Source organism: Podarcis raffonei, chromosome 2, assembly GCF_027172205.1.
Source record: "Podarcis raffonei isolate rPodRaf1 chromosome 2, rPodRaf1.pri, whole genome shotgun sequence".
Classification (NCBI taxonomy): Eukaryota; Metazoa; Chordata; class Lepidosauria; order Squamata; family Lacertidae; genus Podarcis; species Podarcis raffonei.
In genome coordinates, this window is record NC_070603.1 from 36,095,121 (window position 1) to 36,122,840 (window position 27,720).

Below are 27,720 nucleotides of genomic sequence, written 5' to 3' on the forward strand. Positions count from 1 at the left end.
TATTTTTACTGTTTTAAAATGAATGAATTTATTTATTAAGGGTACATAAGGTGTTCTCCAACTGCATCATTTTTCAATCAGCAAGGTACTGGAAGCACACAGTATGCACATTGTTAACAGTACAGTAATTAGGTATGTTAGATGGAATGATGCAGCAGCTAGACATTAACATAAATTTTACAATCAGTATTCAGTTCAAATATACAGTGCTTCTGCTTGAAGGTTGTGTGAGGATAGCCTTGCAGTAGGTTCAGCTCTTGAATGGGGGGCATCAGATTGGTCCAAGAATCAACTCTGAAATTCCAGTTTTAACCCCTTACACAATTTCACATAATTGAAGGCAACTCAAAGTTCCTCAGTTGATGATCTTTAAATCTTGATGTGCCAGGATAATATTAACAAGGCAGAATCCAACCATTTTGCCACAATTTTTAGTCACGCTGATTTCATATTTCTGTACAATACTAAAATGTTAGCCTGCTAACAGTATAGTAACCTGGAGTTACTTAGTCTAAAGGCACCTTACTGGGTACTCTTGTTCTCTACGGTACCCCGAGATCCAGATTGTGTAGGTAGGCTGACAAGACTTCTCTCCATCATTGAAGTTTGGACAATATTCCCATCAAGTCTATGATTCATTAAAATGGAGGGCACAAATCATTCCCTCTTAAAGTGTTTCAGAGACTGTGATCTTGCTCACCTTTCAGGTCAAATGGGGCAAGTGGGGTGAAGGAGGTTTCCTCTCTCAACTAGTTGCACATTAAAAGCTTTACAGATCAGAAACTGTGTAAAATTTTAAGAACTGCAAAGGTAAAAGTATTCCCATTATTACTTTCTAGACTCAAGAGCAGGGAACCTTGACATTTTTCCATTCCTTGTTACCACAGTCCTAGATGAAAGGCAGCACTACAAACAAATAGTAATAGCGGGAGACAGAACACACTTCTGTGCCTTAGAGGCAGTTGTATGGGTGATGTGTTATGATTTACAGCTCTAGAGAAAGAGGAAGATGAACTCCTAGCTGCTGTCTGGGAAAGCACTGTGTCACACAAACAAACAAGATGATGACGACTCCTGCTGAGAGTCTGAACCCATGATGACAGGAGTTTATTACTGGTACACAAAAGTATGGAAGCTATGATGAACACAAAATATTCCTGACCAGGTCCTCAAAGCCCAGTTCCTGACAAGACTTTTGGAGACCTCACTAAAGTAGAATAAATGCGGAGGATTCCAACAATTCTCACCTGTGTTGGGTATAAATGCTGACAAGGTGTGCAATACTATATTGAGCTTTAAAGGAGTTTCCAGACGAGAAGCTGTTGCTCCCCAGCAGCTACCTCCATAACTACTTAGTAGTGAATATTCTGCTATAGATGATACAGGCCTCTGCAGCAGTTTAAACTGCTTCACAAATTGACACTTCACACCAATCTGTAAAGCTTTTTTTGAATCATTAAAAAGGTTAGTTTCTGAGCATAATTACAATTGCACTTTTATAATCCTGTGTTCCCCTCACTCTAATCCTTTCAAAATTTATTAAAAATTGGGAAGAAAGGCTACAATTAGTAACTACCCTATGACTGTTTGGATTTGCCAAGTGATTCAAGTGCTCATAGGGCAAATGACATCAATTCCAGGAACTGGAGAATAGTGCATTAAGAGCAGCAAACGCCATCACAGTTTGGCTTGCATTGGCTTCAGGTGCTTGTGAAAAGATTCATGGACCTGTAGAAGTAACAAGATAACGTAAGTGTTTGGTTTAAAGTTAACGTCTCTCGTGCTGCAAGAACCATGCAGCTCCCTCACAGAGCTGCAAACCTTTTGAGTACTTCAGAATATACATGCACAGCTTATCACTACTGTAATGGTAATAGCACCATATCAATTACTACTACACATAACAGTGAAACAAGGCCTAGGATCCTTTTTAAGTCAGAGTTTGGATGTTTGGTAGAAGCAGAAAAATGAGAAGAAATAAGAGGGCCCACCTATCTACCCCAATCATGATGTTTTGTGGTTTAGTTAGGATGTGAACCTTGTAGTTTCCTTAATTCAGGGTGCACAACTCAAGCAACCTGGGGCAACTTTAAAATATTTTTACTAACCCCAAGAGGCCTGCATCACTACATTAACCATAGAAAAAGGTCACAATTTTACCTCAGGATTTTCTTTTCAAACCATTGTTTGATAACTGCATTTCTTACTGCGCCTCACAATTGGTAGATATACTAGGGAAGGGAATAAAATATTTACTGACCTGTGTTTTATTTAGTGGTGATTTCTTTGACCACTCAAACATGTTTTCATAGACGTTACCATCATATCGGCCAAGCACAGATCCAAGAACGTTGTCATGGAAGTCAAACGAATCCACTAGAGCGACTGCATTGGGACGGATTAATGCCAAGAGTTCCTTCACGCGCTGGTTCACCTGAATTATCTGTGCATCTGTCAAAATGCCTCCCTGAGGCAAAAAGGAATCCACAGTTTTACAGATCCAAGCACTTTGTGGTTTGCAGCTACAGTATGAATCGCCCATGAAGGGCAAGATTGCACAGGTGAATATAAAGCTGTCAAGAATCAGGTTGGCAGGCATGCCAACCTCCTCTGCAGCTGCCATGGAAACAGGCTATTAGCTTCTTTTCATGCTAGTAAAAAAGAAGTGTAGGCTAGTAATTTTTACAGAATGATTTTGTGTGCAATATGTTATACACACGCACACAGATTCCTGGCACAAAAAATTGTCTCCCAATTAATACTGGGGGATATTAAGCTAATGTGAAGCCCAAGCTAGCTAAAGGCTGACCAGGACCTAAATACTAAGTAAAGGATGATAGTATGTTTGGAAATGAGCATCTCCCTCCCTCCTGCCATACTTACAAGTTATCATACTTGTATGGCTTTCCCTGCTATGAATGTGGGAAGCTGCCTTAGACAGAGTTCATCCAGCCCAGTACTGTGTACTCTGGAAGGCAGTTCTCTAGAGCGGAGATCTTTCCCAGATCTGTCGTCATACCTATTTGTATGCTCCCCTAAACCACCACTGCTTTGCAAACATACATGAAAATTCCAACTTCAAAGTATGGCCTGCTTTATCCAAAACCACCCATCTTGCCTTTAGCTCCATTGCCAAAACGTCACCCAAAGGTTCCCCCCCTCCCCCGCACCAAGAACTGTTTAATTCTAGCTGCCTCAGATAGGTGGTTCTTCTCCCCGCCCTCCCTTTTTTATTGGCGCCCTCCCTGTGGAACGCCCTCCCACCAGATGTCAAAGAGAACAACAACTACCAGACTTTTAGGAGACATCTGAAGGCAGCCCTGTTTAGGGAAGCTTTTAATGTTTGATGTATTACAGTATTTTAATATTTTTTTTGGAAGCTGCCCAGAGTGGCTGGGGAAGCCCAGCCAGATGGGCGGGGTATAAATAATAAATTATTATTATTATTATTATTATTATTATTATTATTATTATTATTAAATTAACAACAGAGAAGAGCATTTTGGCTCAAGATAGAATTCAGTCACTGACCTGCAAAAAGTCTCCACTGTGCTTATTGATCCCACAGAGTGCATACAGCAGACACAAGTTGTTAAGGACAGCACGAACAGCTGGGTCACCAATTTCTGAAAGCTTTGCTGTAAATAGCTTGACCACCACATAGTGACAGTGGGCCTAAAACAGAATATTTAATGGACAAGTGAGAATTCAGGTTTCTGTGGGGCAGTCAACAGGCTTCCAAAAGTAGTATTTGAGTGGTTCTACTAACCTCAGATGCTCGCACTAGATCAACGGAAGTCCGGTTCCAAGCATCCTCCTTGTTCTTTCTACGGTTCAGTTCAGCTTGCAAATTCTTTGCAGCAAATTCAACCAGCCTGTACCAAGGAAGGACATTAACACAGCTTATTCAAAGTAGCAACAAACCAACAGTTGGCAGAGTGAACTTTCAAGCCCATTAAATGTAACACTAAGAGAACCTAGGAGCTGGTACAAGCAACAACAAATGTCATGACCACAAGCCCCCAAAATTATACATTCAAGTACTTGCCCAAATCTACCTAGAAGATATCAACCATGAATTTGGGGTAGACTTTAAGCAGATAAATCTCACTCTTAATATTGGAGAGACAAAGACTTAATTGTGCATCTTACAACTGCATCACGTCTCGCTGTTGCGAGACACTGGAGGACATTAAATGTGAACCTATATGAAGTTTGGTATGCTTATATCTGGGAATTAATTTTGATGGAAAAGTTAACAGAAAGGATACATGAAAGAAAACAACGTGAGAAACTACATAACTTTTACATAACGTGGTCCTCCTTTATTACATATGCATCAAAGAAAGAACATGCATTTAAACCACCTAAGACACATGGCAGCATGTGGAATTATATTTTTTAAACCAGCAACTGTAGAAATATTTTTTATTTGATTATATTACTAATGTAATTACATGGACGTCGTTGGGACTGTTTTGGGGGGGGGGTTAGGGGAAAACTGTATTTGATTATATGTTGTTCTTATAATATTATAAAATATTCCAAAAAAATAAATAAAAATATTGGAGCACCCATTCACCATCCAATACTGCTCTCAGGTGGTTTAAAGCAGAATGAAAATAAGCTCTCTGAAGTGACGGTGATGTGCTGTGCTGTGCTGTGCTCATGTACTTCCCCATTCACTTAGTGGCCATGCTCATTTCCGCTCATCTCTGTCCGCATAGGAATTTCTATCCTGTTGCACAGGTCGTTTTGCTACACTGTGCAGCACAATTTTAACTTTTGCACTTATGTGGAACACCGTCAAGACCAGCATGTTTGTTTATTCTACAAGTCACGGGCTGCAAATTACGTTTGCCATTCTGTGAACTAGTAAAAGCAATGTTGCAAGTTGGCTGCACATTATGTTTTTCTTTTTCCCCTTTGGAATCCCAGCTATTTGTGTCAAGTAATTAGGGGAAAGGTTCAGCAGCCATAGATAGAAATTTTGCGATTTATACTCTGATACATGCTATGATAGCAAGGGTGCTATTTTAAGACCTGGTAAGCACTGACACGGGTGTCACGTGGCGCTGTGGGTTAAACCACAAACCCTAGGACTTGCTGATCAGAAGGTCGGCGGTTCGAATCCCCGTGACGGGGTGAGTTCCCGTTGCTCGGTCCCAGCTCCTGCCAACCTAGCAGTTCGAAAGCACGTCAAAGTGCAAGTAGATAAATAGGTACCGCTCCGGCGGGAAGGTAAACGGCGTTTCCGTGCGCTGCTCTGGTTCACCAGAAGCGGCTTAGTCATGCTGGCCACATGACCCAGAAGTTGTACGCCGGCTCCCTCGGCCAATAAAGCGAGATGAGCGCCGCAACCCCAGAGTCAGGTACGACTGGAGCTAATGGTCAGGGGTCCCTTTACCCTTTACCTTTAAGCACTGACAGTATCCTGGTTTTGCAACGTAACAATGCTGTGATTTCTCAGGGAGCAGAAACATTCACTTCTGAGTGACTATGAAAAAGGAATTCCCCACCACCACCATCTCCCAGGTAGGATGGGGGCGTTTATCCTCGTCCACTTGCAGCCAATCCCTTTCTGGATGGGGAATCCTTCTCTGCCAGTACTCCGCCCACCATGCATTCTTTTATCTATTCAACTTGATCAGCAGGGCATCTTATCAACTATACTAGATATTCCTGTCCAGTTTCTCTCCCCTAGCTTGTTCCTAGAGCATTTCTAATTACAATTTACCGAGAGGTTCTACCACAGTGGCGAACACCCTTTCCAGTGTTACTGCACCCTACACAGCTCCGTAGCTGTTAGCACGTTCTCTCCCGTTCCCATACGGATCACAGCATTGCCCATCCTGGAAGAGGCATTTTCATGTTTGGAAGACAGCAGCAGAGATAAGCAAGACTCACTGCACACCAACCAAGTGTGAGATTGTCAAAAAAAGTGTCCTGAGATGGGCAAGTTTTTGTTTTTAATTTAAAGACAACAACATGTCATTCTTCGATTTCAAGAAATCAACAGTGTTACTATGATCCACTTTATGCACTTTTTATATAAACTTACCTAGAAGCTCTCAGTTTATATGCCTCCACCAAACTAGACGGATTGTTGATATGCACTGCTGTGGGTCTAGCAGCCACCTGCTGGGGCTGAATGCGTAGCCCTGGTAGGTCATTCAGGTAGGACATCATGCCACTCACTAGCTGTCCAGAACTAACCTGGGTATAGCTTTTGACAAGGAACCTGGATGCCAAAATAAAACAAACAAATGCACACTACATTACTTGGCTGATTGCAGCTTAAAACAACTTACAAACTGATTTCAATCGGTAGTCATGTGAAGAATGGGAGAAAGCCACATGCAGAGTACAAACAGGAAGGAAGGCAACATGATAATAATCAGTGTCATTTGCACCCCTCTTGCCAATAAAACATTGATAAGGTTGGAAGCTGCACATTCTAGAGTTTTGTTCTTGGACTGACGTGACTCTTGTATTTTCTGTATCTTCCTGGCACAAGGGAAGGAGAGGGGTAATCATTCCTTCACGAAACCAGAAATGTTTGCACTGAAAGGGTGATTTCCTTAGAGCTATGCCGAGTCCCTCTTAACGAGATGACTAAAGACATGCAACAAGTCAAGCTACAAGCGAAAAGCTGCATCACTCACCGTGCCGTCTGCAGCATCATTACTGTGTTCTCTCCTTCATATGTGCAGGAGGGGGTGAAATTGACATAAATGTCAGGTAGGCCACTACAGCGGGAGTAGCCATGCCCACCACACGCCATTCGACATTCCTCAATGCCTGCATTGGCAATCCAGGAACTGAAAGCCTTTAGCCCTGCAGATAATGCATGCAGCTGGGGAAGAAGTAGAAGTTAAGAACCAAGTTATCTATAATACTTCTGCAAGGTTTGTCATTTACTGCAACATTAACACCCCCACCCAGACTTCAATGGTGGGAAGGTAGGAAGATAAAGCCTTAAAACTGACCTGGGGGGAGCCCACATGTTTCAAATGCCTAGGAAGATATTAGCTAGATTTCCTTTTCCCCTGGGATCCCCAGGCCCAGTAACTATTACCGCTGTTGTTGAAAAGTACTTGTGACCCATATACAAATATACAAATTTACAAATATACAATATACAAATGCAAGATTTGCTGCAGCACATATTCTACAACCATTTTGGAGAACAATGGGGGAGAGAAGTAGCAGAATTACATTTATCTTGTGGCCCCCTTCCCGCAAACTCCAGGTACAATATCCTCCTCTTAGACGAGGAAACTCAATCTGAATATTTATATATGTATAGGTTTTATTTTCCCATTTTCTATTTGTATCTAGGCGACAATACTTGGAACTGAAGCAATGCCATTTATTTTTGTGAATTCACTTGGTAATGTTTCTCTCACTCTCCTTCCTTTGACCCCCGCCCCTTCCCTCCCAGGAGCCACCTTCAACCTGATCTTTACTGAAAGAAGAGGCTCCACTGCCCAGCTTCCCGCTTTATAAGACCAAGAGTACTACCTCTGGCAGCTCACTCAGGTCTCCGTCATTGATGTTCCCAGTGATACGCCGATAGGTATCTTTCATGTAGGCGCCCACGAAGTGGAAGGCATATGCCGTTGCCAGAAGAGGGAACAGTTTGTACTGCTGCGTCTGATAATCCAAGATCTGAGGTTCTGGCTCACTGCAGCAGAAAGGAAACAAAGAGTTACATGCACATTTATTTAAATTTTAATAAAGTGGTTAAAAGGCAGAAGGTTAAATATACTAAATATTCATGAAGAGTTAACAGATGTGACTGAAAATCAGATCAGCAGAAAGGACATACGGATTGGGAAAACTATATGCGTGGAAGCAGGGCTAGAGACTAGGTGTCACAGGATGTTTACCAGGTGAGAAAAGGTAAAAGCTCAGGGGATGCTAAGGGTTTTAGGCTGCCCACAGTGCTGGGGACACTAATCAAGAATTTGACCACAGGAGTCAGGAACTCTCATCCAGCAGCCGTGCTTCTTACCCTGGCTTCAGTTCAGACTGGTGCCTCACTGCGCTGTAGCGAATGGCAATTGTGCAAGCTCTGGCCAAAGAGCGAGCAGCATCCCCAACAATAATTGATCGGATGAATACCATGGTTCCATATGTCAACTTGGCATTAAGAGGTTTCACGTAAGTGCCATCTGGTTCAACCTAGAAGGACAGAGTTCACAAATCTGAAATGCTTGTTCATACACATACAGTGGTACCTCAGGTTACATACGCTTCAGGTTACAGACTCCGCTAACCCAAAAATAGTACCTTGGGTTAAGAACTTTGCTTCAGGATGAGAACAGAAATCGTGCTCCGGCGGTGCGGCGGCAGCAGGAGGCCCCATTAGCTAAAGTGGTGCTTCAGGTAAGAACAGTTTCAGGTTAAGAACAGACCTCCGGAACGAATTAAGTACTTAACCCGAGGTACCACTGTATAGCTTTTTAAGAGTTTCACAAGTGCTTTGTCACAGGGGCACTCAAAATATATGTCAAGACAGGTATTCAGTCATTAGACCTACTTCAAAGACTCTGTCATTCTATACTTGGCTTTGCTTATCAACTTTATTTAAAACATAGTTTGTGCATTTGTATAAAAAGATCTCCATGTTCAGCACTTTTAATTGCTTCCTGCCTGAGCACATGCTGCTTATCCAGTGACACTGTCAACCTGGTGGCCAAAAAGGTAATATGATCCAAGCAATGAAATTTAGATTAGCTGTTAACATCATTTATCATATGCCTATTATGCAAAACAGAGGCCAGCTACGCATGGAGAAGTAGGTTGGAGCAGAAAATTAAGAGTCTGATAACTACCCTGCCCATCCAGATACTGAATTCATTTCACAGGGATTAGAAGATCAGGAACGTTACCAATACCAAATTGTTTATGAGCTCAGTTGTCTTACATAATCACAGTGTACTGAACTTTGACACACTCCTGGGAAAGCTTCTAGGGAGCTAACCAAGAATGGCAAATGGATTAGTAGAACCCTAGAACTCCAAACTCTCTAGCCAGAGATAACAGGGCTGATCTTAAATGGAGACTTGATTATTCTTCCTTGAAGACCAATTTACAGACGGCTGCTTTTGAGTACAAAGTAGTCAGCTACCTCTTGAAAACATATCCTTCTAACATCTAGCCAAAGTAACCTTAGTACGCCTCCACATGGAACAGTCTCTTTAGAGTTGGCTAAAATAACTGGTAATTCCACAAATCAATACAAAAAAAGCAAAGAGAACATAATGATTTACCTTAGCATGTTTCATAAGCATGTTTTCCCGAGGAATGCGAAAGTTGTCCATTTTTAAGTAACCGTTATCCATTTCATCATAACCAAATTTTGGTCCAATATCACCAACAGTTATACCTAACAAACATGTTATAATGGAAGGATAAGGAAAAGAGGCAGAGTTTTAATGCAAAGCCAAAATGAGGCATTAATAGAAATACCTTCTGCCACAATATTAACCAATTACAGGTATCAAAGAGCTGAAGTGTGTCTTCAAAAAGACTTTCCTCACCACCTTTTCCACATTATTTTTACACCCTTTATCATTCATTAACTTAATTTTTTTAAAAAAAGTAAAAGGAGAAATCCTGGAGATCTTGGGGATACAAAAAATTTTTTTGTATTAAGATAACAGGACCCATAGGAACAATAATTTTTATAATATACTTTTAATGGCAATATTATGCGTCTCCACCTCTAAAAAAAGAAAGAAACCCCTTTGCATATGGCCCACAGGTCATGAATTAGCAACCCCTGAGTTACAGCATACTGCATAGCTAGAAAGTGACTAATAAGGCATTATCCCATTCTCCCAAATGGGATGCCCATACCTGGCAATGGCTCATGAGTCCCCAACTGACGTATCGGAACAATGAAAGCATGTAAGCCATGGCATTTGCCTTGGGTGTAAAGCTGAGCCAAAACGATGGCATGGTTTGATGTTTTACCCACTGCAGGGAGGGAAGGAAAACAAATGTAAACAATTGGAAGCTTCACTATACAGTTCCAGAAGCACCCAATTTAGGTTGCTAAATAGTGGCTTTGTTTAATGCATTCACAAGACTTTAAAAAATATAAATGTAATCGAGTTCTGCCCCAATAACGAAAAATGAGTTTCCCAAAATCATAAATTAAAACTGACCAAGCCTTTCCAACGTAACAGCACTTCCTCTACCATGAGAAAAGCAGTAGTGCTATAACAAAAACATTTATTCATGTGCGGTAGTTAATTTTAACATGTTGGTTTCACAACCTGGCTCTAAAACAAAATAAAAACCATTTCTCTCTCTCTCTGTGTGTACACACACACACACTTTATACAAACACAAGTTGTATTTTTAAAACATTAACTGACTTCAACCTCTTAAAAATATTTGACTAAATGAGGAGAAAATTCCTTCTTTAGCTTCAAAGTTGAAATAATTCACTTACATCCACCTGGCCACCATTTAATAGAAGTCACAGTTGGACTATTTAGGATAAATTCCTGGGTAGCAGGATCATAGGTAGCTGTGGTTTCCAGTCCTCGGAGATGAGTTCCTGTAGACACGTAGCACATCTTATTTCAACGGTCACAGGTTACAACAACATGGACACATACATTTTTTTCAGTGAACTCCAGAGGCAATGCAACTATATAGGTAATGCAAAAGCAGAACATTTATTGCAAATTATAGTTACACAATGGGAAGTAGATGACACATTACAAAATAAACTGCATGTGTGAATAGCAGGAAGTATGCCACTCTTCCTTTGATCACAGCACCAATAAAAGATTGCAAACTAGATCATTCCACTTTTAGGCACCTCCATCCTGAAAGCTCACTGGTTTTACAGCCAAGAGGTTTTCACTGTTCAGGACTTCTTGCTTACTTGTCACTAAAGCATGTGTGCAGAGTGTAAAACGTAAGTACCTGATAAGGTGAATTAAAGAGAGAAGCACAATAATTGAATTCTGCTCCCGATCATCACTATTCATGTGAGGAAGGTATTTTCTCAAATCCAGATACTGAGTAATCCAACATAATGACAGGGCAAGAAGTAGGAGAGTTCCATTGTTGTGCAAGTGATGGGCACAGTTGTACCTGTAATCTTCAACATGCATCTTAATAAAAGCTCATTTCCCAATTCATTATCTGTGCACCTGTTTGTGTTGCAATGTTAAGTGTGCACCAGCAGTTGTGCAACATTTTTGACCAGCATGTCAACTTGATGGATGGAGCTGCTGTGCTATGCTAAGAACAAAAAGTCCGGCTGGCAGAATGGCTATTCTGCTTGTGCGTTGTACGAAAATCCTCACAGGCTGAAATCTTCAACAACTGCTTCATCCATGCTGATTTTCATTTTGATTTCTACTCCCACAGCCATCATCTTCTTCATAGCTGTTGCTGGACACACATCATTTTCAAAGTAAGCAATGAAGCCTAACAGGTGTTGTGTCTGTCTCTCGTGGCTCAAGGAAATGGAGGAATTGAAGGCTGCTTATGTCAAAATAGCAACTGAGCTTCCACTGAAGGTTCCAGGTGACCCAAACTGGGTTATTTTATGGCAATATGAGTTCCTTGAATCGGACATAGGCGGATTGTGCTTTCTAGGTTCTGAGAAAGTTGTGAAGGATTTGGTTTTCGAAAGAGTCAGAGCGCGTTTAAGGTATACTGGGCACTTTTTTCAAAACTTGAAGCAGATGCATGGCAATGCTGAACAAGACAAATATGTATTTGGCCAATTGCATAGCAAATTGTGAAGTCCAGAGCCTGGGTAGACATCCTGGTATCACCAGATGCTGGACTACAACTCCCATAACCCATGACGATTGGCCATGTTGGCTGAGACTGATGGGAACTGAGGACCCTTGTTTTCTAGCCTGTTCTAGAGCAAAACTATAGATACACCCCTCCAGCTTTTAGCATTAAAAAAAAAAAAGGAATGTGCTCAACCACTGGTTGCAGCAGTAAGATGTGTACATGAATAAATAATAATAATAATAATTATAATAATGTTATTGTTTATACCCTGCCCATCTGGTTGGGTTTCCCCAGACACTCCGGGCGACTTCCAGCAAAATATAAAACAATAAAATCCAGACATTAAAAACTTCCCTGGTCAGGGCTGCCTTCAAATGCTTCCTAAAAGTTGTGTAATTCTTTATCTCCCTGACATCTGATGGCAGGGCATTCCACAGGGAGAGCGCCACTGCTGAGAAGGCCCTCTGCAAACACTGACCTAAATTTAGACTAGGGCCCAGTTTTGCCTTTGGTTATGGTTGACAATCATGCTCATTTTTTCTCATTCTATCAAAATGAAAGAACCATCTGCCTCAGAGGCCTTTAGAAGATAAATGTTCCCACATCTGAGCCTGAGAGAGAAAGAAAGAAAGAAAATAAGAAAGAAAGAAAGAAAGAAAGAAAGAAAGAAAGAAAGAAAGGGAGAGATGCAGGCATCTATCTTCTGATGGCCTTACCCTTTGCTCACCTGTCCCAGCACATCTAATAGCTTACAAACAATCTGTTTAGTATAGGCTTGCAGACAGACTCTTACTGGAATGCTCTGACATGTAAAAAATATCTAAACGTGAGCAAGCAGGGAAACCTATGTAAACTGTGAGACAACTCTCACAGCTTTCCCCTATTCTATGCCACTGAAATTCTACAATTTAATATAAAAAGCGAGCTATACATTAGCTCTCTCATTATCTAATTTAAAGAAATGGAGGAATTAATAGTCTAATTCCTTACAGATTTTGATTTTCTGAATACAAATTACTAGGCCTCTTGCCTTTTGAGCATCAGTGGCCTTCTCTGCCACTCTGCAGAGGGGACCATGAGAATTACTAATCTTGAAGTTTTTAACTGGAACTCCAAAAATATTATGTTTTCTGTCACTTAGGGAGCGTGTGGGGAAACTGGAAGCTATTTAGATGACATAAATTGTTTTGGACACTGTCTGCAAAAAGAAGCTGGACTTTCCTAGTGCTGCTAAAGAGTAAATTCTAGGCTTTCTAGCCAGAAGCAAAACTAACTTGCTAAATAAGGGGGGGGGGAGAGAATCATCTAACAACTGATGAGGAGCAGGAAAGGCCCAATGAACACTGAGTATAAGCAATTTCTTGGGACAGTTCCTAAATAAGGAGAAAATGATCTGTTGTTTTAGTATCTCAATGAAACTTGGTTTTCCCATCTTCAAGAAGAAAACGTCAAGTAGGGCAAAAGTCAGATGGGCCTGGAGACTGACTGAGGTGCCATGTGATAGAGATCACCACACCTTGCACATTGAGAGCTCTTTGCCTAATTGCAGCCTCTCATTGAGGAAAACAAGAGAGCACCTCAAACACACCCAGAAACATTGACACACCATAACCTTAAAATTAGAAGCGTAAGTAGTATCTTGCAATGTGCCACACCAACATGAACAATTACCATTTGGAAGTTTCCAATGATACTTCAAAAACTGGAGAGAAGGTTTTCTTTTCCTTAGGTGTAGATACATGGTATCTCACAAAAGAGAATGGATCTGGATTAATATCCTTTTGCTGTATCTTCAAAAGCCTATGAACTCCTGATTTCAGTTTGTACTAAAAGCTGAAATGTCTCTAGTTAACTGGGAAGCCTTACAAGGATGCAGAAGCCAGGATTTTGTCAAACACACAAGAGCTACAACCAAAGTTTATTTAAATTAGAGGCTACATTGAGTAGAAGAGTCCACCAAAGGGGGATTCTGGCTGTTATTGCAAAAGCCATTATCCTATTTAGATGTGGTGAACCTACTGCTTGAAAAGCCAATATGTTTCCTACAAAAGCATCTAAGTTTAAAAGTTGCTGCTGCTGCTGCTGTTGTTGATGATACAGGACTGTTAGGAAAGATGCATCTCTCTCTCTCAGATCACTTTTGAACTGTGATTTAAAGTAAAGACGGCTTTGTCAAAGAAAATTCACGTTTCTTGCTCAAGATTATTTGCTGAATCATTGATATTGCTTTGTGCAAGCTCACATATGCAATCATAACACGTAATCTGAAAGTTGATGTATGTATTCTCAACAAATGTATATGCTCATGCGAGAAAAACGAAGACGTGTCTGCATTTCATATAGAGGGAACTCCTTGGCTGTGAATCAGACAGTCTGAAGAATCCTAGACTGGAAGGGAAAATGCCCCCATGCCTTTTGCTCAACATCTCTTACCCAGAAATACAGTGGTACCTCAGGTTACAAACTTAATTCATTCCGGAGGTCCGTTCTTAACCCGAAACCATTCTTAAACTGAGGAGTGCTTTCGCTAATGGGACCTCCTGCTGCTGCCGCCGCAGTGCCGCCACGCAATTTACGTTCTCATCCTGGGCCAAAGTTCTCAACCTGAGGTACTACTTCCGGGTTAGCAGAGTTTGTAACCTGAAGTGTTTGTAACCCGAAACATTTGTAACCCAAGGTACCACTGTACTACACTCGCAAATAAGACTTGAAAGTACTGTACCATGGCCCATCTCTGTCTGGGCATATGTGCCAATGATCTCCAAGTTCCAAGCAGGCATGAAGAAGCGATCCTGCTGTTCTTGGGTTGCCTGGGTTAAGAGAGTAGGTAGGAACATGCCCAGGTGGAGGTCCAGAGGCTCAGGTCGTCCGTGGTGAGCAGAGCTGTGAAGAAATGCCGAGGGAAGGGAATGTGAAGGGGTGTTACAGGATTAAAGCAGGTGAGATTAGAGGTGCAGATTGGAGGGGGGAAGACAAAAATAATTTTATATGAATAAAGAATTTAGAAAGCACACTTTTACCAGAGCATCATTCTTTTCCCAAGGCCCACTAATATTTATGTCAATAATAGGACCCAAGGGTGAAGATGATCTTCCAATCCTATTGCGGCAGGAGGGCAAGAGAGAGCGCAGCCCCCTTTTTACCAGGTCCTCTTTGCCTCTTGGAAGTGTATTCAAAATGAATAAAACACTGAAAATAAAATAGCCGCCTGTCTTACAACTGGAGTGGCTTGGGAGCAAATTAGATAAGGAATGTTTTACACTGGGTTGACAGCAATCCATCCTTACCCAATTCATGTTCCCGGGAGGGGGGGGGGAGTGTAGTCATAAAATCCAAACTGGTTTACTCTTGTTCAAAGCAAACCTGTTTGTCAACTGTTTTATTTTCTTTTACTCCAGTTTGTTGGAGACTACCCATCCAGAAAAGTATGGTGCTCTGAATCAGCAATCAAAGCTAGTGAACAGCTCCATAGCTTTGTATCAACAGCCAACATTTATAACCAGTGAGCCATCACCAGCAAAGGTCACCCAAAACGTAACAAAACATGCTTCCTTATGATAACCCAGTCACCACACTTAAGTTCCATAATGTTCTGATCCAGAAGGCAGCATTATATACTTAAGGTATTCCTATACCAGCACCCCATCCAACACACCTTGGTGCGCAGTGCTCATTTCACCTGTTGCATTAAATGGTGCAGTGACTAGAAATGTGAGCAAAATCAACCCTGGTGAGATCTTACCTCTGCCGTGTACTGTACTCACTAGAGGACCTTAAACAAGCCATTATTCTTTCACACACACAACATCCCATCTGCGACATGGAAATGATAACCGGCTTAGTTCACAGGGTTTCTGCGGGGAGTACTGCAGTAATGGGTGTAAAGCCCTCTGAAAACTCAAAGTACTATTTATTATCCCCTATATTTTATATATTCAGGTTAGGAGCACTTCTGCTGTATAGTTAAAACAGTGCCAGCCATGAAGAAGGCATCAGTAGGCTTGGGGGAACTGAGATTCCTAAATCTCTCTCCCTCTCTCTTGCAGAAAGGCTTAAAAAAATTGTGAAATCCCCAAAGAGTTCAGTGAGGACAGAGCATGCTCAACTGAAACAAAATACTGACTGTTGGGGTGGGAGAGGACTGGCAACACAGGTGGGAGGGTGAATGGAACGCCTGGAATCCTAACCAGGGAGCACGTCACACAGCAATACTTTGTTTCAGGTCCCACTTATATATTTATATTTTTAGCCTGCTTTTCCACTGCAAAGCAATTCACAACATTTTCCACAAGGTGTCCCCCAGATGTTCTGGACTGCAACTTCCATAATCCCTGGCCATTGGCTATGTTGGATGGGATTCATGGGAGTGCGACGGTACTTTGTTTATTATAAGCGCATCAAGATGTTTTAAGCTGATTGTGTGGCAATTTTCTCATGCTAGTGAAACCTGAACCACAACTAAGGGTGTACATCCTACAATGGCATGTACTAACTGCATTGTTAATACCAGCATTAAAACTGAGTACAACATGTCCTAGCTTCACATACCACTGAGTTGAGGGACGGTTAGGAGTTTGCTAATCATAAAGTTAACCAATCCCTTCCAACACTATGGGGATAGTGCAACAACATAAGGTAAAGGTAACGGTACCCCTGCCCGTACGGGCCAGTCTTGACAGACTCTGGGGTTGTGCGCCCATCTCACTCAAGAGGCCGGGGGCCAGCGCTGTCCGGAGACACTTCCGGGTCACGTGGCCAGCATGACAAAGCTGCATCTGGTGAGCCAGCGCAGCACACGGAAACGGCGTTTACCTTCCCGCCAGTAAGCAGTCCCTATTTATCTACTTGCACCCGGGGGTGCTTTCGAACTGCTAGGTTGGCAGGCGCTGGGACCGAGCAGCGGGAGCGCACCCCGCAGCGGGGATTCGAACCGCCGACCTTTCGATCGGCAAGCCCTAGGCGCTGAGGCTTTTACCCACAGCGCCACCCGCGTCCCTAGTGCAACAACATACTACATTATTAATGCATAGCAAGTTACATATGTGTGGCTGCCTTTGCAGTTGAAAAAAAGAGAACAGTATTAAAAAGACTGGCATGTAGTGTCTCCGTCTATTGGGGACAGACACCTCTCTACAGTAGAGGGAATAGAAAAGTCAATTTTTAGACAGCAATGTTCAGTGTTGTAATTTTACAAGTGAAGCAATCATGCAGGTTTCCACTCTAAAGCATAGTGCTGCTTCATCGCCTCTGTTTACGCAAGTGGAGCTCCAATACGCCAGGGCACCACACAGGAGAAGAAAAATGGAGCGCAGGCTGAAGTAGCAAAATGGTAAGGGGTCCAGAGCTGCCATTTGGAGCAGGGATCCAGCAACCAAATGAAGAGTTCCATTCTCACTTGGACTAGCAAACCTATAGCTGATGCAAAAATACCAGGATTTTAAAATTTGGGCATTTTGTTCATCTAAAACGTCTAGAAGAGTTTACTTCACATGCACCATTGAAGAATGCTGGAATATTACCTGTAGAGAGATTTCCCCTAAAAATCAAGTTCTTGCCACACCAGCCCCAGTACAGATTATTGTTTTAAGTAGTGCCTCCATCCTAATGCAATGCAGGTTCAGCAAGTCATCCACCACCCAACAGTTGTAATCCTAGAACACACATGCTATTGAAGAATTATCATCTGAAATGTTAAGCGGGAACTGCACTGCCCCACCACCACACACAACAATCGATGGTGACAGCACGACTGAATCATCATCAAGACACTGGTTAGTTGACAGAATACAACAAGTATTACACATCAACACAGAGACAGGGAAAGTAGTAAAACACAGCATGCAAAAATAAATAAATAATCACATCCACAGACAAGGTCTCAAGGGAAGGGGTAGACAAACGAGTGTGACAATGATTTGCTTATTCACAGGATGTTCCATTCATTTTGCAGCTTCTGGCCTTTAAACTATTTGCTTGAGAGGCGGTACCGTTAATTCAAATGGTGATGTGAAGTATACCATAACAATGCGGAATGTTCATTTGCAAAAGGCAAGACTTCAAATAGTTAACAGCAGATTCATCATATAACCCAGCTCAACTGAGACACCATTCTCCGGGTTTGATTGAAGATTATGAATTAGGAACCAGAGGTTTTCATTCTCATCCATGTACTCTCCATCTTCTTGAAAGATTCCATTTCTTCTTTAAAAGGGAAGTATAGTATTCAAGCAATCCAGACTAAGTCATAAAAGTAGTATTGGGCTTTGATAAGCTCAGGATACTCCCATAAGTGATAAGAGATTAGTGCTTTTTAAAAACTACCTACCACAGAAAAGTAGTGGCTAGAAGGGAAAAGAAAATATTCATATTCTTGATGTGGGTTTTTTGTCCTGTTCATCTTGTTCTTGAGATGTGTTCTTCTGGTTCATGAAATTGAAATGATATGCTTAATCCAACAAGTATTAGCTGCATTTGCATGCTGGCCAGAACTTTGCCCTCCTTCATGCACAGAAAGGCCTGAAAACAGTTCAGTCAAGATTTTTCATCTTGCCTGACTGCTTTGGGGGTGGCGGATATTGAATTACTGATTTCAGCAGAAGAAGAGCTGTATCTAAAATGTAAGGCTGCTAACACAAAACACGCAAAGGATCTAGAAGCTTTTTCTACTGCCAACTAATTTTCTCCAACAGACCAGCATAGGGCTGTGTTACAAGGCCCTTACATGCTACATTTTTTCCTGCTCCAAAAGTACACTAGTTAGCCATTTGGTATACTTATGAAGGAATACACCTGCTCCATACTTCACTTTTGGCTTCACACTTTTGTACACTACTCACATCCTATATCCAAGTACTTACAACAAAGTAACTTGGACATAGGTTGTGAGCCGTGTACAATCTATTACATATTACATAAGCTTAAGGCAGCTGCTTAAGTGGAGATGAATGTTGGAGATACACTACAGCAATGTTCCTGGGCATCATCACAATGAAAAGAAAACAAAACTAGGCTGATTGAACAATTCACTCAAGCCTACTGTCAGCAATCTAGGAAGCAACTTTGAGTAACTGAAGTATTATATACAAGATCTGAGAACAAGGATATAAAACCAGCTAACAGCAAGGAGGTGCCTTTGAATGAGTGAAGAGCACAACTTTGCATATAGTGTTACTGTCAGAAAAGTCAGAAGTGGTGATGCACTGAATTCTGACTCCAGTATTTTTTTAAGCAACCATTTCACCCTAAAAAATCACTGCCGGACTGGAGTTACACTGCAGAGGATCACCCGTAAGTCTCTGGAAAGAACTAACCGTGCCCCATTTCCGTCTGAGCGTAGGTGCCAATTATCTGGAACCGCGAGGCCAGAGGCAGCCATTTCTCTCGCTGGGCAACAGTGCACTGGTTCTCTAAGGTGGGAGTAAACATGCTGTAGTGCAGACCAAGAGGCAGAACAGATGCACCCATGCACACACTATGGGAGAGAGAGATGGCAGATTAGGTTGTAGCTGTTATTTTTCTAGAATCCAACAAGGCTTTCCTCCCTCCATTTTTCCGTAGTCGTATACCCCCCTAAATCTTCCAGCCTTTTCATACTTTTAAAGATTTTAGATATACCAGTAATGACAACAGGAAAGGCATAAATGAACTACTGTATATGAAAAGAAGTTTATAAAATGCAGTGACACCAAATTCAAAACCTATACCATTCATGCACAAAGGGTGCTTCTGCCCATCTGCACCTAAGCAGCCAAGGCATTTCTTAAAATCCTGACCGTAGCTTTCCTCCTCCCCACAGCAAAGTTTTAAGGCAAATCTCCCCAGCCCTATCAAAGCTTCAAATACATCAGAAGAGCCCAAATTCTGCCATTATCAAGCTTTGTCTCATCTAGTTTGCAATTATTACTTTAATAACATTGGAGCTTATACAGGATGCTGTTTATGCTGACAAGGCTATTTGAAGACAAAGAAAATGGGAATACAAGGACCGTGGGCGCAACTTGAAAACAGGGTTTAACAAGCATTACAAAGGAGTGTTAAAAGGCATGTTGCTGAAGGCAGACAGTCCATTTGCAGACTGAGCTTCCCACCAGAAAGTTTGTTTTTATAAATCAGCACTAGATTGTACTACTATTGTTTTGTCTGCGCCACTGTGACACTTCAGCAGAGTAAGTTTGCAGAACGCCACTCTCTGGAGTGAGCAGGCACTATCCAACTAAACAGTTCCTCTGGCACAAGAACTGCAGAATGAAACATCTCCACCACTTCTCTCCCTATATGCCCCATAAATCTGTTCTAGGGGTTTCCCCTACCCCTCCAGAGCAAATTTATGGGGTGCAAGGTGAGAGGGAAGTTCCACTGTCCAGCTAAAAGCCTGTGTCCTAGTAGAATCATTTAGTTTGATACCACATAAGTGTTTTGTTTACATCCTGCCAAGGACACCTAGACTGCACTTCATACTTTGAGATAAGCTGCTTCAGAAAGGGAAAGGGAAGTTGAATATTCTGCTAAGTGTGTGACCAGGCTTCATGTTATTTATTTCGGTTATTTTTAATCTTGCCAGACTCTCAAAGCAGAGTACAATTAAACATTTTTTAACAGTACAAATAAAACTATAAGGAGAGGGGAAATGAAAGTGAAGTTCAGGTATCAAGGTAACCATCAGGACACTAGTTACAATATATAGTTAATTGCCCTCCCCCCTCAGAATTAAGAGTTATGCTAGTAAACCTGTCACACTCATGCCTGCTGCTGAAAAGGTAGGTTTAGCATTGGCTACCAGTAGAACAGATGGGAGGATTGCCAGAAGGTTCTTATGCTCAGATCTTAGTGGTTGGAAGGTAAATAGGGATGAAAGAGCTGCCTTAAGTATCCTGGCCACAGATCATTAAGAACTTTAAAGGAACCGAGTCCAGGAGCAAGCCAGCAACAAATAAGTCAAATTAACTGCAGTCATTGCCACCTCAGCCTGAAGCTACATCACCACTTGGACCTGGGCTGCTCCTTCCTACAGAGTATGGTAGAACCAGCTGTCCTATGAGCAGGCGAGGATAATGATCATGACACAAAATGCCTCATTGCCACCATCTTAAATAGGCAATTTAAAGGAGCTCACACAGCTTTAGATTGTTTTTATGTCATTGTTGATTTCATATCAGCTGCTCTGGGAACCTTGTCAGCTGAACAGCAAGGGCGAGCGGGGTGAAAATGCTATAAAGTCATTAAAGAGCAGATGTTATCGTTAAAGGGCAGGTACACACTTGCTGCTTGCCTGGGAGTAAAAATTGTTAAAGGATAGAAATAGGCCCTCCAGACACCTCAACGTGAAAATAAGAACCTCAACTTGTGTGTTTTCCATAATGACCTGGATACAATTTTAGATAGTACAACCCTAAGGAATCAAGGCCTCTATCAAAATAAGAGAATGGTTTGATACAAATTTTCATTTATAGCCCACCACAACTGGGCAACCTGCAATGGCCATCTATTACAAGGAGGGAAATAGTAGTTAGTTTGATCATCTATTTCATAGAGGGCAACACTAGTTGTTCAGTCCACTTGATTAGAAAATGTCCACCTCCTAACATTTTTCTTAATGGGGTGAACAAGTGGGGTGAAAAATGATATTGTGTGCTCTCTAAACTTTGGTTACTAGCAGAAGGCACTTGAATGCATTTCTCCTTCACTGAACAGCACTTTTGATTTCATATTCAACATTCTGCAGGATGTGAAGAACTCTTGAAACAGAAGAAGACATTCCCTTTTCTGGACAAGTGAAAAAGCTGCCATATGTTAAAGGATTGGAAACTCTCATCTTTCTATCTGCTATCAGGAATTCCTTTTATCAAAATAATTTGGATTGCAAGCAGGGGAAAAATAACAACACTAGATGCCATTTTGTTCTACCTTCTTGTTTATTCTGTTTAAAGATGATCATCTTAGTTCTCCAAGCTACTAGAAGCCCCAAAGGGTAGGGTGGGGAGAAAAAAGGGTGAGAAAAGAAATATTTTACTATTTTCACAGCCACCCACATAATGAGCTGTGGGAAAATAGTAAGCTACACCAAAGCCTTATGATGAAAGAAGCAAAGAGGCAAAGTGTAATCTCTTGCATAATCTGGCTGCTGTACAAAAAAACCCCCAAAGATGAGCATCCAGCAATTTATCTTATGAGATTAGACTGAGAAGGTGCAAGCGCTGCCCTGCTGATAAGTTAATTCAGCAACTTTTTGAATCAGCATTTGGCTTGAAACAGTGGGACCAACAGATGACTTTGGCCACACTGCCCTTTCAAACAGTTAACTTTGCCACAGTAATAATTCAGTTGGGCACGTAATGTAATACAAGCCCTTCCAGTGAGTCACCTGACAATTCCTCCTGGGCCCAAAGCTAAACAGATGAGTTACTCACACTGTCACATGACATATTGACTTACCTTCTTTTTTTGTACTTATAAGAAAATACACAAGATAAGTGGATGTAGCACGTACCTGGGAGTATGGCCAATTAAGTTCAGTAGGACTTACTTCTGACTAGACGTGGTTAGGATTGTGCTACAAAATGCCGTTCCTGATAAAGGCATTTCAACCACTATCATTTTGCTATATTCTTATTATATGTGGCATTCTAAAGTACTGTATATATAATATTCTGAATGCAGAATGGGAGGATTTGAGTGGAAGATTAGGAACAGTCTCAAGTATATCAACTAGACAACTAGATGGCTTACTTGATTTTGTTGTTGGTGGTGGTGGTGGTTCCTGCACAGGAAATTGTGACAATAGAAGATGCATAGGCACTGGGACTGGGATGCGGGTGGCGCTGTGGGTAAAACCTCAGCGCCTAGGACTTGCCGATCGTATGGTTGGCGGTTCGAATCCCCGCAGCGGGGTGAGCTCCCGTCGTTCGGTCCCAGCTCCTGCCCACCTAGCAGTTCGAAAGCACCCTTAAGTGCAAGTAGATAAATAAGTACCGCTTTATAGCGGGAAGGTAAACGGCATTTCCGTGTGCTGCACTGGTGCAGGCTCGCCAGAGCAGCTTCGTCACGTTGGCCACGTGACCCGGAAGTGTCCTCGGACAGCACTGGCCCCCGGCCTCTTAAGTGAGATGGGCGCGCAACCCAAGAGTCGGTCACGACTGGCCCGTACGGGCAGGGATACCTTTACCTTTTTAGGCACTGGGAAGGGAAGAGATGAACTAAGGGCTGGGAGAGGGAGCTGAGCAGAATGAACATGCCTAACTAGTGAGCTCAGCTAATCCATTTCCTGAGCCCCAAACAAAACAAAACACTGATTATGCATTTTCAGGCATTATTGATGCTTTTTTTATTTTTTAAGGGGAGAGAGAAGAGATGCACTAAGTTCCCACTGCTGCTAAAAAGATTCTGTGGCTAGGCAAAATAATGGGTTTGGATTTCTAAACTACTCTTCGTCTCTTATTACAATGCTTAAAATGTGGGAATTCTGGTGCTCAAACAAAGAGTGAGCGAGAAGTTTCAATGTCAGAGAGCAGATCAAATAGCAATATCCCAGGCAGGCTACCTGCCTTATGCTTTATCCCACAAACAGGACCAAGCCTGTTGTTAACTGGTAAAAAGGAAACCAAGCTCCACCCACTTGACTTCTGCCCGTGTACTGAACTTCAACCTGCCCCGTCACAATTACATAAGCACAGGGGGCAGAGGGAGAAAAGCTTTTGCCCACAGATATAAGTAGCTGCGTCATTCAATAGTTTAAGGTTTAAACTTTAAAGGGGTGGTGTTAGCTACCCGATTCATAAAACAGGAGTGCTTAAAAAGCAGTACAAATTAGTATGTTACTCAATAGAACAGAATTCAGATTATAGCACATCAATGTAAGAAGGTACTATATTGCACAGCAATGTAGTTTTTTTATTTATTTAGCAACTTGTATTAATGATTACCTAGTATCTCTAAACTCCAGGCGCCATTCTACTTATAGAACTGATGCAGAATAGCAGGGCTGAAAGAACTGAAAGTTATTTCACTTGACACATCTGATCAGATCATACTCTTTAGAATAAATTATGCCGCAAGCACAGGAGAGGGATTAACAGAAATCATGCTGGAGTTACAAGTTTCACAAGGCACTAACTCCAAGAAAGTGAACTGTAGCATGCCAGAAACACAGCAGAGTCTCACCACTCTGGCCTAGAGAGAAGTATCTTCCTTACTGCAAATGTGGCAAATTAAACAAGGTCCAAACTGGGCCAGAAGCAAGGTCAGTACAAAAAATGTGGTTCTATCTTGCAGGATCTCAGCACTTTGACACTTTTATTGCTTCTTAAATTATAGTTGGTTGATCTGCCAGTCAGCTGCCACTTCTGAGGCAGCCAGCCTGCAGTACAAGGTGCTGCTGAACTTCTGGACAGAAGCTGACAGGCCTGGCTCTGAGCAGGTCAGGCCTGCACTCCTGCCTCCCTGTCCAGTGCTGAATTTCTGACTGTACCCTGTCTCACAAAACCGGGGGTGAGGATTCCAACCAAGGCAAAACAGAGCTATGTTTATGCTAGAGTGGCACAATAAAATACTTTTAAGTTGGCTTGCAACACAATTGCAAGAATAACTGGCCAACACTGCTTTACTTAAGAGAGATTTGTTTCTTTTGGAAACAGTAACCAGCTGTATGAAACAACTAGCACGTGCACATTGCAACATCATAGCAAGGTCATCCCTCCCAGAGTTTTTAAAATGGAAGTTTGAGTAGGCCAGAGCAACCCATTTGACATCAACAGTTCCAACGAGAATAAACTATTTCAGAGGAAAGACTTGCAATCCTGCTTCAAGACCTATGCATTCAGCAATCTTCAAAGAGGAATAAAAAACAACAACATCTAGCTAACAATGATTAAACCAAGTTAATTTCATGGGTTCAAAAGTCACGTAACATTCTGCACGATTAAGTTCACAGCAAGCTGGCAGTTTTCCATGTTGTAAACTTCATCTTTGGAACTTCAATAGTGCCCAATCATCTAATGTAGATTAAAAGAATGCTTAACCCTTTCCAATCTATTTCAACATGAAAAGGCCTTAGTGGAGGAAGATGCGGTCAAGGAAATAAAAAGTATCTTACAGTTATACTGCTAACTTAATAGCTTTATCTGCAGTCTAGATTCATACCGATACTTTGGAAAGTAGCTCCCAGCCTTCAATAGCTTACAGTTTGACATTATTCATGGTCAGAACGTAAAAAGGACTACAGTGGTGCCTCGCAAGACGAAATTAATTCGTTCTGCAAGTTTTTTCTTCTTGCGAGTTTTTCGTCTTGCGAAGCACGGTTTCCCATAGGAATGCACTGAAAATCAATTAATGCGTTCCTATGGAGACTGCTTGCCAGGCTGGCGGTGCGGAGAAGGGCTTTTCTCCCCACCGCAAGCCTTCAGGACAGGTACGGGAACAGAGGGGAAGGCGTGCAGCGCTTCTCCTCTGTTCCCGGGGCTTGTGGTGGGAGGAGGGTTTTTCCTCCCCACTGCCAACATTCAGAACAGCATTCTGAATGTTGGCGGTGGGAAGGAAAACCCTCCTCCCACCGCAAGTCTTCAGGACAGCCATCCGAAGGCTGGCGCGGGGAGAAGTTCTCTCCGCCCCACCGCCAGCCTTCGGAGGAGGTCCAAGGACAGTGGGGAAGACGCGCTGCGCTTCCCTGCTGTCCCGGAGATTTCCCTATGGGCTTTCGTCTTGCGAAGGAAGCCCATAGGGAAATTCGTTTTGCGAAGCGCCTCCAAAACGGAAAACCCTTTCGTCTAGCGGGTTTTCCGTCTTGCGAGGCGTTCATCTTGCGGGGCACCACTGTATTTTTATAGTCTTAGGAAATGTTGCCTTATCAAAATGAGCATGAAGTTGCATATCAATTCCAGGAGGTTTTACTCAGGTAAGCCTTACAATCAGCTGGCAACTTCTGATGACTTTCCAGTGTCCTTAACCTTTCAATCCATGACAGAATGAAGAACAACTGCCCTTGTCTTTACAGGAGCACCTGCTATTTTATGTGCCTTGCACTGGATTTCTGTACCTTTTAAACCAGTAGATCTCATCAGGATCTGCAATTCCATATTCTCTTAGCTTCATCACCATAAGAGCGCTCTTCCTAATAGCAACTTCATAGCGCTGGCTGCGGGAGAGGAAATTTACATCACTGTGCTTGAAGTCTGGGTCGTTTGTCACAAGTGCTTCTGTAGAGAAGACAAAAGAGAAATTTAGTGCTAAGTCAAGACATATTCCTTTAAAAAAATGATATAAGGCTGGTTCTATGTTGTGGCTTCACTACTGATAAACTGTTGACAACTTCAAGACATAAAGGTGAGAAATTGCTTTGAGTGGCACAAATAGTGGGGCATACATCTGTTGTGTTTGGACACAATTGCTATCACCATTGCTACCATCAGCAGGCCATCTTTGTACATCCTAACATGGAAAAGGTTCAACCTAGTGTTGCCAAGGGACCTGGCAATCACGTCGCTTGAGGATTCAAAGACACCAGCACCCCACAACACCTTGCTCTGGGAATTTCTACACTCTACCATTGGTGGTACCTTGCCACCCATATGGGAAAATCCAGGGCCTGTTTTGCAAGGCAATGCTTTCACCAGTAGTGGTTCTCTCTATCAACAGACACCAGAGGAGAGAAACATAGACATCATCCTAACCCACCACCCCAGCCAGGAACATAGGCAGGGATGGGAGTGGGTGTTAGAATTGTGTTGTGCAACATTTAGGCCAGAACATAGGAAGCTACCTTGTACTGTCAAGCCACTATTCAGATTAATCCTCCTTTTATTACAAATGCCCCATTAAGTGGGAAAGTTCTTTTAAAATTTTGAAAAAATAGTTATTTAAATGCAAGCATTTAGAAAAACTGCATGCAGCAGATATCACACAGACAACCGTCTAAAAACAAAGGTGAGGGAAGCACCCTTGTTCAGAACAACTACTTACTCACACAGTATATAAATCTGGTTTTTAATAACTGCATCGGCTTAGGGAATGCCTTGCGCAACCAAACTCACCAGGCAACTACATTAAGAGCATTTCCGCAGCAGGTGTATACTTTGTTTCTCTCCCTCCAATGCCTTTTGAATCTTTTCTTTTTAACAACATCTTTGAACGGTCTATTTCTCCTAGGTGCCGCGCCGTTTATTATTCCCCCCCCCCTTTTTTGGCATGAAAATGAACGGTTGGTATTTAATCTCTGAGGCTGCAGTTAATGCTTAATTACTACGGTATCGTTTTAATTGGTCTCTGCCTGAAGAGGATTCAGGCTTGCCAAGACGCGTTCCAAATGAGACAAGTTGCAATGGCACAATCTGAAGAGAGAAGGATTTGTGGAATCGCGGGGCGCGGAGGACACCCCAAATTTGATAACGAATCAAATTACCACCGCCAGGTAGTAGCTGCACACAGAGGAGGAGGAGAAGGAGGCGCGCCCACCATCCTACTAAACCCCCACCTCCCGGGTCCAGAATGGCAGCCGCCGCCGCTCTCCCGACCCACCCAAAGCGGCTCCTCTCACCGATCTCCTTGCGGCGCCGGGTCCGCTCCGCGCCTCCGTCCAAGACGTTGGTGAGCTTCTCCGTGTCGAAGGAAGCCCCCTCGCGCTCTTTGCGCAGGTCCGGGTTCATGGTCGTCGTCGCCGCCGCGGCTGCCATGGCGAAGGGTGCGCTCTGGCGCCAGCAGACTAAGGAAGGTGGCGGACGGCGAGGGAAGAAGAAGAACAAGTAGCGCGGCGGCGGCGGCAGCGGCGGGTAAAGAAAGGTTGGCGGCCAAAGCTTCCGGACGGGGCAACCCCGCCACGCCCACCCGGTCGGCACGTGACGCAGGCGGATTTCCACCGCGGGCGAGCGGCCTTCCGGACCACGTGACGCTGGGAGAGGCGTGGCCTTGCTCTTCAGCCCTCCCTCTGATGGGCGGGGCTTATGGAGAGAGACG

The 27,720-nt window shown here is 42.6% G+C and overlaps 1 protein-coding gene across 2 annotated transcripts; it reads right to left on the reverse strand.

The window, feature by feature from the left end:
* On the reverse strand, positions 1 to 27,441 carry ACOX1 (acyl-CoA oxidase 1). Of its 2 annotated transcripts, none has more exons than XM_053375968.1 (14): positions 27,305 to 27,441; positions 25,808 to 25,967; positions 14,504 to 14,664; positions 10,469 to 10,576; positions 9,868 to 9,987; positions 9,279 to 9,394; positions 8,018 to 8,187; positions 7,525 to 7,687; positions 6,666 to 6,856; positions 6,062 to 6,241; positions 3,770 to 3,875; positions 3,532 to 3,675; positions 2,261 to 2,467; positions 1 to 1,728 (listed from the first exon to the last, which is right to left on the reverse strand). In XM_053375968.1, the coding sequence occupies exons 1-14, from the start codon at positions 27,438 to 27,440 to the stop codon at positions 1,678 to 1,680; spliced, it is 2,013 nt and encodes a 670-aa protein (XP_053231943.1). In that variant the 5' UTR covers position 27,441; the 3' UTR covers positions 1 to 1,677. The 2 variants fall into 2 exon arrangements, with proteins under 2 accessions (XP_053231943.1, XP_053231944.1); XM_053375969.1 differs by lacking the exon at positions 14,504 to 14,664 and adding an exon at positions 19,092 to 19,252.
* Between the last annotated feature and the right edge of the window lie 279 nt (positions 27,442 to 27,720).